General features: G+C 55.6%; 1 protein-coding gene across 1 annotated transcript; it reads right to left on the bottom strand.

Moving 5' to 3' along the window:
* Window positions 1–4,889: 4,889 nt before the first annotated feature.
* CPLX3 (complexin 3) lies at window positions 4,890–9,531 on the bottom strand. The gene is made up of 3 exons (XM_054452440.2): window positions 9,224–9,531; window positions 7,974–8,061; window positions 4,890–5,996 (listed from the first exon to the last, which is right to left on the bottom strand). The coding sequence occupies exons 1-3, from the start codon at window positions 9,385–9,387 to the stop codon at window positions 5,772–5,774; spliced, it is 477 nt and encodes a 158-aa protein (XP_054308415.1). The 5' UTR covers window positions 9,388–9,531; the 3' UTR covers window positions 4,890–5,771.
* Between the last annotated feature and the right edge of the window lie 741 nt (window positions 9,532–10,272).

Below are 10,272 nucleotides of genomic sequence, written 5' to 3'. Positions count from 1 at the left end.
TTTGCGCATCTCTTCTTGCCTTAAGAACAACAGGAGAGGTGGCCGCTGCCCACAGGCTAGGGCAAGAAGGACTGCAACAAAAGCTGGGGAAGCTGAGGTAGGGCCGGAGAGGTCGCAAGGTGGAGGGGAATGCTGAGAATGATAGCCACACTGCCCTCAGCCCCCAGGGATCCAGGAGAAGGGCTGACCAGGGTCATTCTTGCCCACACCCAGGCGATCGGTGGGGAGAGGAGCGCAGGCCTGGGAGCTGGGAAGGCTCAGCTCCAGGAGTGCAATCTTCCACAATGCTCTGCCCTCCACACCGCACACTGTCTCACCCCAGACAGGATCTCTTGGCTTCCTTCCCTCCCTTACCGTGGGCCACTGAGGGAGCAGTGAGCTGGACTGGGGGAAAGGGCATGTTTTGAGGTATCATGCTCACACCCAGCCCCCAGGGACTCCATTTCCAGCAGGCTCTGTACCCTGGCCTTCTCCCAACCCCACGTACGCCCCAGGTGTCAATCTGATCAGCACTTGTTGGGAGTAGGAGGGGAGCACATCCCCTGGCAGCCAGCAGGGGAGCAGTTTCTTAGACTTACCCATGCGCCCGGGTTGCTCAGTCATCCCGGGGTTTCCCATACCTGGACGGGAACAGACCCTGGGAACTATTCTCCCTGAAGCCCCTGGCCTGGCCATCGGGGGGCAGTGTGGAGCAGACTCCCAGAGGGCGGGAGGAACTGCTAGAATTCTGGCTCTGCTACTTGGCCTTGAAGTTTGGGATCCATCGATTAGCCTATTTCTTCATAGAATGAGGTTGAGGATAAGGGCCCCATGGGAATTTGTAATGAGATATTGCACATGGGCATGGCATACAGTAAGAATACAATAAAATGTGACTTTGAGATCTAAGGAGAGGAATGTACTTCACATTATCTCTGGAAATGGGCCACAAAAAAAAGCCTCAATATATAAAGTGAGGGAACAGGAGGGGAATGAATGGACCTGGTTGAGTGGATGAATTGAGAAGATGGGAGGGGCTGGGCGCGGTGGCTCACGCCTGTAATCCCAGCACTTTGGGAGGCCGAGGCGGGTGGATCACGAGGTCAGGAGACGGAGACCAGCCTGGCCAACATGGTGAAACCCCACCTCTACTGAAAATATAAAAATTAGCCGGGCGTGGTGGCGGGCGCGTGTAGTCCCAGCTACTCGGAAGGCTGAGGCAGAAGAATCACTTGAACCTGGGAGGCGGAGGTTGCAGTGAGCCAAGATCGGGCCACTGCATTCCAGCCTGGTGACAGCGAGACTCTGTCTTAAAAAAAAAAAAAGATGGGAGGAAGAGTGGAAATGGAAGACGAGATGGAAGACTAGAGAGAATTGAAGGGCAATAGAGAAAGGGTTGGCCCATCGACCCCAGTTGCTTATTTGTGATCACTATATTGGCTGGCTGAGAACAGAGGCCTGAAGTTCTTAGGCAAGTAGGTGTGGAGAGCAGTGGGCCCCCACAGGGAGGATTCAGTACTCGAAAGGCCTGGAGACTGAGGCTGCTGGAGGAGCCCCTGGGAAGGGGCCCTTCTTGAATAAAACATCTAGATGGTCTCTAGGTTGGTCCTGTGTCCAAGCCGCCTGCCAAGCAGGGAGGCAGCCCAGTCGGAGGCTGCGGCGAGGGGAACAGGGCTTGCTTCTAACGGCAGAGGCCTGTAGGAAACGAGCAGATCCACTTTCCAAAGGTCATGTTTTCCTTCATAGGAGACAGAGTTGTTTTTGCCTCTCACTTTCAACACTCTGTAGGTGCCCAAAGCAGGATGGCTACCTCCTAGCAACGTTCAGGGGACTGCCCTGTCCTCCTACCTCCATCCCAGTCACCTAAGCACAGAGCCAGCCCTGGGCCAAACTAGGGGAAGCACCCAAGTCTTCTCCCACGGGGCCAGCCCTGGAAGACGCACATGGGCCTCAGAAGCAGATAGAGGGACCCAGGTGTCCAGCTGGCCTTTCTTTACCCTCTTTACCTGGGATATGGGAAAGGACATAGAACCTTTGTTCCTGCGGAAGGTCATCTAGAAGGGGCCTCTTGTCCCCAGAGGCCGGGTTGCTGTCACAGCCCTCCGTGAAAAGGCAGTGGCCCAACACCGAGGCTGGGGCCCAAGGGAAGGAGCACACCAATGACAGCTTCCCCAGAGGAACTCATACTGCACCTACACACAGCAGATCCCACAGACACAAGACAGCCGTGTGCAGGCTCACAAACCCCCGCAGGCCCCACACACACGCTCATGAGCACACATGCAGGTGCAGCTCCTGCTGAATGAGGCTGAGGCTGCCTCAGTGCTGCTGCTGCTCCCCTGATCTCAAACCTCAAATGGCCTCTGGGGACAGCTCTGCCTGGCAGGCACTGGGTTGGAGGCACGGCAGTGGACCCTGTAACTACACCCCCAGCCCCACCTCAGGTCTGTGGGATAGAGGACAGAAGCTCCGGCCTCACGGCTGAGTGTCAGCTGGGTCAACAGGCAATGTCAGCAGCTCGGCTCAGCTAACAAGCATGTCCCAGGTGTCCTTAGCGCCTGCCTGGGGCCTCCGGTGTCTGAGGAGGAACCATCTGGCTGTTGAGGGAACAGGAGATCCTCCATGCTCCAAACCCTGGTCACCCTCCCCAGTTCCTCCCTGGGGACCAGCTGGCCTTGGGAAAGTCACTTGTTCTCTTGGCACCCTCTTCCTGCTGGCAACTGGGCCTGAGCTGTCCGGGTGGGTAGAAGGTAGGAGCAGGGGACTGCAGGCTCTTTGGGCAGGGTTTCCCTGAAATCTTTTGCATTGTGGAACCAGAGCCCCTGAGGGTGAGAGTTGGTGGGACAGGCAACCATCTCTGCCTCTTCCCTCCTGCTGAAGGGGTTTGGGGAAGTTGGAGGGGCTGTCTTAACTACCTTTTAACATTTCGTGTATGCTCAGACTTCCTGCAAGGGTATGAAGGAGAAAGGAAAGGGGAAAAGAAAAGGAGGGAGGGAGGGAAGGAAGGAGCAGGCCTGAAACATCAGAGTCCTAACTACGGGGTACTAATGGGGTTCTAGGCAGAGGGTGAAATGGGAAGTTTTGGTGGCAAATGACTCTGTGGCCCTCACATCACACCAGGTGGGTGGACCAGTTATAGGACAAATATGTAAATATCCTAGTTAGACATTGGATTGTCTAAATAAGAGAGGGTAGGAACAGCTTGGGAAGAGAGTAGTAGTTGATGTATTCAGGGCTTGAGGGCTTGGGAGTTGGGGGCAGGTGCAGAAGAGGAGCTCCAATTGGGCCAAGTCAGCCCCCAGCTGCGGGCAGATATAGGACAGGCACTGAGCCAGCAGAGCAGCGGGGCGTGAGGGCACACAGGTGAGAGGGGTGCAGACTGACAGAGACCCAGATTGCAGGGCTGATGGGGAGGAGGGAGGAAGAAGGGAGGCCAGGCATGTCCAACAGAGCTGGGGACCCCTCAGCCTACCCTCATTGTCCATCTTTATCTGAGCCCCACAGCCTCCTCCACCCCATTCCAGGGATAGTGCAAACCGGTCAGGGCTTCTTGGAGTTCCGCTCCCAGGGTGAAGGGGAAACTAATGTGGGGACTCACCTCCCTCCCTATCTTTAATCCAGGTTCCAACCAGCCTTGCTTTGACAGGGTTCAGCGAGTGCAAGTCCCCCAGCCCCCACTGCCCACCACCCCTGCCTCTCCCTCTCAGCCCTGCGAAGCACTGAGGGGGAAGGGGTCTGTCGAATCCCATTAGGCAGAAGGCCCCGGAGGGCGGAGTGCTGACGTGGGTCTTGCTGCTGATGCTGCGGAGGCAGCCCATGACCCCCTTACCCGGCTTGGGGCTCTGGCTTGGGTCTCCTTCAGCTCTGAGAAGGTCAGGAGGAGGCCCTGGCCTGGGGGCAGCCCAGGAGCAGCTCAGAGGCCCAGGCCCATTCCCTGGGGACACTCAGGAGAGTGAGACCAAGAGTGACAGCTTCAGCAGCAGATACCAGGGCTGGGCCTGTGTCTCTCCCTGCCCTGTCTCCCCTCTTCCAGCCCCGCATGACCTCCTGTACAGGTTCTATATGCCTTGTTCTTATTTTACAAAGGAGACCTCATGGAAACTTTGCCCTTGAAACCCAATCCTCAGACAGCCGCTCCTTCCTGTGAACCTTGGCTGGCTTCCCCACAGGCCAGGCCCTGGACCTCGGGGTGGGGCACCTGGGGTTGGCCCCATAGCACCTTCCTCCTGCCTGGGCCCCGGGGGCGACCTGCTTGGGGAGCTTCCTGGCTGGTTTCTTAAACCTCCCCTGACCCCTGCCCCTCAGCCCCTGCCACAGGTGAGCGGGATGAGATCTGGGCTCTTCATTTTTTTAAAAGAATGAGTTACATTTATTGATATGGTTTGTCGTATGCTTTATAAATGGTCACCCTTTGAAACGTATTATTACTATTTGGGGGAGAGGGGGACTGTTCATTTTATAGGGGACAAGCAAGACAGGCTCAAGGAGGGAAAGGACAGGCTCAAAGTCATCACAGTGTGGGGCTGGAATGCAGTTGCCCTACCTTCTTTCTTTTTGCACATCTTCCGTCTCTAGGGTGAGGAGGGGTGTAGGCATAGGCACCCAAGACAGCTGCGGTCCAGCCCTGGCCCCACCTGTGGTCTCAGTGATGCCCCAGAGGCCCCATCTTCCCCACATAATGAGGCTGCTCCATCCTCCTCAAAGCCCAGACCTATTTCATAGGCCCCAGACCCCACCTTCACCCAGGGCCCCAAGAGAACAGAGCTGGAGACACTTCCACTCCTAGCACTGGATGCCTCCTCCCCTCCTGTGAAGCTGTAGGTGGGGGGTGGAGGACACCCCTTTAAGGCAGGCTCGGGGGGCTGTGAACTCCAAGACTCCTGGAAGCCAGTAAGAAGTGGGAAGGTAGGCACACCATTTGGGATTTTTATTTTTCACTGAGCTAAGAGAGGAGATTCCAGCTATGGAATCCAGAGAGCGTTCTACAGGAACAGAACAGAAATTGGCTGGGCCCTGGGCCCAGAGGAGGCCTGGAGCCGCTTACTGTTCAGTGCCAGCTTCATCCTTGGCATTCTGCCTCTCACACAGCATCGCTCCGGCTCCCAGAGCCCACAGTGGCAGCCACTGGAGGCTGTGGCGGCAGCTGCTGCCCTGCCCAAGGAGGGGTGTGGGCTTGGCTCTGAGAGGCCAAGCCAGAAAGAGCCTTAAAAGTCATTCAGGCCATTCCCATTTTACAGATGATGAAATAAGGCTGAGAGAGAGCAGGGGCTTTCAAGAACAATAAAGGTGGAGACTGGAACTCAGGCCTTCTGTCTGCCGAGGGTATCTGCCCACGTTCTCTCTCAGAGTTTCTGAGTGGTGGTGTCTGGAGGGGCTGGACATGCAAGGGAGCTGGCCTGTGCATGCGTGTCTGTGTGTGCCGGGATGCATCTGTGGCTTCTGTCTCTGAACGTGCCAGGGTTTTTGTGTCCTGTGTGTGTCTCTCTGTGGGTGCTCCTGTGTGCAGGAACTTGGGGCCATGGCCAGAGAGGGATGGGCCTATTCCTACAATCTTAGGAGGCCTCCACAGGCTGAGCTGGTGGGGAGGGTCCTGAAGGGTAGAGTGAAGATGGGGACTTTACTCCCAGCAGAGGAAGAAACCAGAAGACAGGCTTGGGGCATGGATGGGAAAGGTCTTGGAACTAGGATGGGGCAAGGAAAACAAAGCCCCAAATGGAGTGTGGGTCCCTGGAAGTTGACAGACTCTTAGCCCTCATGGGGGCCCAGCCCAGTGGGTAACCCTGGGGAAGTGGTCACATGACGTGACACTTCTCAGCTGATTGCTTGAGGTCCCCCAGTGTGGCCTGGGCCTTGTCCTTGAGTGAGCCCAGGTCCAAGCCAGGAAGGCTGGCCAGCTGCCCAAGGACTGAGGCCTTCTCCTCCTCTTCCTCCGTGTCCTCCTCGATCATCTTGGCCAGCTCCCGGGGCAGCTCCACATCTCCACCTGCCATCTGGATCTGGCTCTCATCTGTCTCGTTCTGAAGGGAAGAGAGGGTGGGGTGGAGTAGAAGTCTGTGAGGACCCAGAGTTGAGAGGACAGGCAGAAGGCTTGGACTGGGTTCCAGGCCCCTAGATTCTTTTTTTTTTTTTTTTTTGTAGAGACGAGGTCTCCCTATGTTGCCCACGCTGGTCTCAAACTCCTGGGCTCAAGTGATATGCCCACCTTGGCCTCCCAAAGTACTGGGAGTACAGGAATGAGCCACCGTGCCTGGCCCCCTAGATTCTTGAGCCCCATGTTCCAGTGAGCTCAGCACCCACCCCCACATCCCAGGATCAAGCGTTTGATGCCTGGACATGGAGACCTTTCATATTACCTTATTTCACTCTGAGATACTGAAGGACCAGCACAGTGAGTAAAGACAAAATGAAAATACCTATGAGTCACACTGTTACAGTCAGCTAAGTCATGTTTTGACTCTTGTTATGCTTAAGGGTGTAACCAAAAATAGTGATGGGTACCATTTATCAAACATCTATTATATCTATTACATGGCAGATGTTGAGCTGGGTGCTTTTAATTCTCACAATAACCCTGTGAGGTAGGTAGGTATTGTTATTTCCACTTCACAAACAAGGAAATTGAGGCTTACAGGATTTAAGTAACTTACTTTAAATTTAAGTTACTTAACCAACTTAAGTAACTTAAATTATTCAAGATCACACAGGTAGGATGTTGGGGAGCTAGATTCAAACCTATGTCACTGATTCCAACATCTATGTTTTTTTGCATGGCACCTACGATGGCCATTGCCCTTCACTGTTCTTCTGGGGGGCGCCTTATGTCCTACTCAGTTGCATCCAAGTCTTGGCTCTTCTGCTCAACTCTGACTTCCCTGATGGCAGGTGTCTCTTATATGCCTAGCGCAAGCATCTGAGGAATGACTTTATTCCTAGGAGAGTTTGCAGTGAGGCAGGCATTCTGGACCGGTTTTTCCCCGTGACAGATTTCCAAAAGATTGGTGCCCTGTGGGGAGTCAGAAGCAGCTGGGGACTCAGTAAATATTTGTTGAATGAGTGAATGTGATGTTCATACATTTGGTCATTCAATTCAAGTGGAAGATCAAAATCAGGAGCGCTATAGCCCTGTGCTATTTTCCCTGAGTCCAGCACAGTTCTGGATGCACTAGGGTGATATTCTGGGAGAGATTTGTGCTTCAGTCCCCTCCTTAGACAACAGGAGCAGCACACTTATATGCCCTTCTGGTGCTGCACTGCCCAGGGGATCGTGGGGGCAGGGATCTCCTGAGATATACTCTCTGGCTGCTTGGCCGGCCAAGGGGGTACTTGGCTCTCTACGGGCAGACTCCATACCCTGGAAAGCAGCCTGGGGCCCTGGAGCAAAGGCAGGCTCATATTCACCGGCTTGAGGGCTGGTCCCAGCTCCATGGCTCACTGGCTGTATGATCTTAGCCAAGTCCCTCCATCTCTCTGAGCCTCAGTTTCATCTTTTGTCGCTGTGGGTGATAGCTGCCTGGCAGCATTATTGGGGGTTTGATGAGGACATGAAGGTCAAGTACTTGGCACACACAGGGCTTCTCTCCCCCACCTTAAGTTCTGCCCTTCAGTAGGTTGAGAAACCCCCAGAGCACTCACCTCTGCAGTCGAATCTACTGATTTCTACCTCCGCTGTGTCTTCCTCTGCCCAGGCCTGGCCCAGGTTTGGTGGGGGTACAGGGGGTGGAGGAGAGAAAAGGCTTAGATTGGCTCCAGAAATACAGACCTGTCAGTCTCATGAGGACTGGGGTCCCCTCAGCACAAAGCCCTGGCCCTTGGTGGGCACAGATTTAACTATGAGTGAGTGAATGAATAAAAGAACAAATGAATGAGAAGGAAGGATCTAACCAAACACGCTGTGAGTCTTATAGCTGAGGGCTGTGGTGCCCAGAATGGGGCGAAGGAGTCCAGAACCCAGAGCTCAGGGTCCCAGATGTGCCTCGCAGCCGGGGCCAGCTTACCTTGGGTAGCCGGTATTTGTCTCGGAAGTGGCTCCGCAGTGTGGCCCGCTCTGCCTTCCTCTGTGTGAACTGTGCATCCCGCTCCATCCTGCAGGGTCACCGGGGGCAGAGTCACCACGAGGGCTGAGAGAAGGGGGTTGAAGTGTTCGAGGGAAGGACAGAAGGGGTTCTGAGTCCTGGCAGCTGCTGCATTGGTCCTTGTGTGTAGCAAAAGCGCTCCAACCTGGACATCCAGGTTTCTGCTGCCTCTTCCCATCACAGTGCCCTTTGTCATCTCTGCCACTGGATGGAACTAGGGAGCCAAGGTGGCAGTCTGTCTGGCTGTCTCTGCAGATTCTAATTATTTGTCCCTCATGGCCTCCAACTTGGTCTGCTGTTCCCTCACTGACAAGCTATGTCATGTGGGGAAAAGTATTTAGGCCAAACTTGGGTTCACAGCTCCACTACCATTTTAGGTATATCCTTAGGTAAGTCACTTACCTTCCTCTTCTGTAAAATAGGGATAAAATTTTGCAACTCACAAAACTGTTATCAGGATTGAGCGAAATAATAGCTATCATTTATGAGACTTTATCATGTGCCAGGTGCTGTGCTAAACAATTTACATGCATTGGCATTTAATCTTCATAAATATACAAGGCATGTATTATGATTACCATCCCCATTTTCCAGAAAAGGAAACAGAGGCACAGAAAGGTTAAGTAACTTGCCTAAAGTTATCCAGCTAATAGGCAAAGCCAGGCTCTGAACCCAAGTAGCCTAGCAGCAGAGTCCAGCCCCAAACTCTGTCCCAGCACCGCGGGCCCACAAGTGCTCAATGTCTGTGAGTTGCCCCCATCTCAGGGTCTGCCTCCGCGACTCTGAGCGGCTGCACCACTTTTTTCAGAGCCTCAAGTTCAGAGGAGCCCCAGTTGGAAGACATAGGCGGCTGGGACCAGATCGGATTAAGGGATTATTGTTTCGTCAGAAACGCACGTGCACCCCCCTCCTCGTCCCAAGCTCGGGTCCGTCCCTCGTCCGTTCGCCCCTCCCCCCCACTCCCCCTTGGCCGGAGTATGAAGCTGGAGCGGGGTTTCGGGTTTGAGATGGGATGGGTCTGGGGGCAGTGTAGAGGACACCTCCCGGTCTCTTACCGTGTCTAGGAAAGTAGGGGAGAAGGGATTGGGACCTAAGGCTGGCCCGGGGATGGACTGAGCAGCTGTGGGGGTGGGGAGGGGAGGTCGTTGGAGCCAGGAAGGGATCCCACTCACTTCTCTTCCACCAGTTGCTTCTGATACTCCTCGTACTCCTCCCGGCTCATGCCCTGAGCTTCGGCTGCCGACTTGTCCCCATCCCCCTTGTCCTCGCCGCCTCCCAGGCTCCCAGTGAGGTTCTTCAGCTGGCCGCCCACCATGGTCTTCACCATGAACGCCATGGTCTTCGCCGGCCGGGGCACTGGGCGCCTGCTACCACGCGCCAGGCACCGGGCACGTCCGCGCCTACTTCAGCACTAGGACTCACGGACAGCTCCCGCCGCGGGCCCGCGCCCCACGCTTGGCGCCGCCCGCCGCCCGCCCCCGCCCCCGCCCGGGCCCGCCCCCACCTCCCCAAACCCCTCCTCACGGGGGGCGGGGGGCAGCACGGGGCTGAGAAGGCTGGACCACGTGCCCGCTCCCCACTCCCGCCTCCCCCACGTGCCTCCTTCAACGCCGAGCTCCGCTGGGCACTGCTGACAGCGGATTAGGGCCTGCGGTGGTGGGGTCGTTCTCCCGGGAGAGGGGTTGAGCTCATACACTCCCGGAACCCTGTTCCGTAGCCTCTTCCAACTTTCTCCTCTCCTGGGCCACTAATAACTGGGATTTCAGCTGGGAGATCCAGGTAGCAGCAAGGGGTAAAAACCCAGCCTTGGGCGCCCCCCATTCTCCCTACCCACCCAAGTCACTGAACCCAGCAGCTGCCCAAAGAGCTTGACGCTGGAAAAGGAAGGGAGACCTGAGGGCGTGAGCGGGAATCCCAGTTATGGTTCCACGAGTTGGCCTCTCAGGGTTGCTCTGTCACGCGCCTCCCCTGCTGCCCCTGGAGCAGCTAGGAATGGGGAGGGAGAGAGCTGCTCGGTGATGCTGGCTGAGCTGGGCCAGGAGGGACATTGGGAGACACTGCTCTCTGTTATGGGTGAATTTGAGGACAGCATTATATACAGTCATGGCTCTCTTTCCCTCCATAGTCGAAGGTTCAAAGCCTGTGGGGTATCTGGTCTTTTGGAGGTTAAGCCAGGCCTTGGCCTCCTTGCCTGCTTGGAGTCCACTCCCAGCCAGCTACT

Source organism: Pongo pygmaeus, chromosome 16 (genome assembly GCF_028885625.2).
Source record: "Pongo pygmaeus isolate AG05252 chromosome 16, NHGRI_mPonPyg2-v2.0_pri, whole genome shotgun sequence".
Lineage (NCBI taxonomy): Eukaryota > Metazoa > Chordata > Mammalia > Primates > Hominidae > Pongo > Pongo pygmaeus.
Note: the sequence above shows the minus strand (reverse complement) of the source record. Positions and strands in the feature narration are given on the sequence as shown.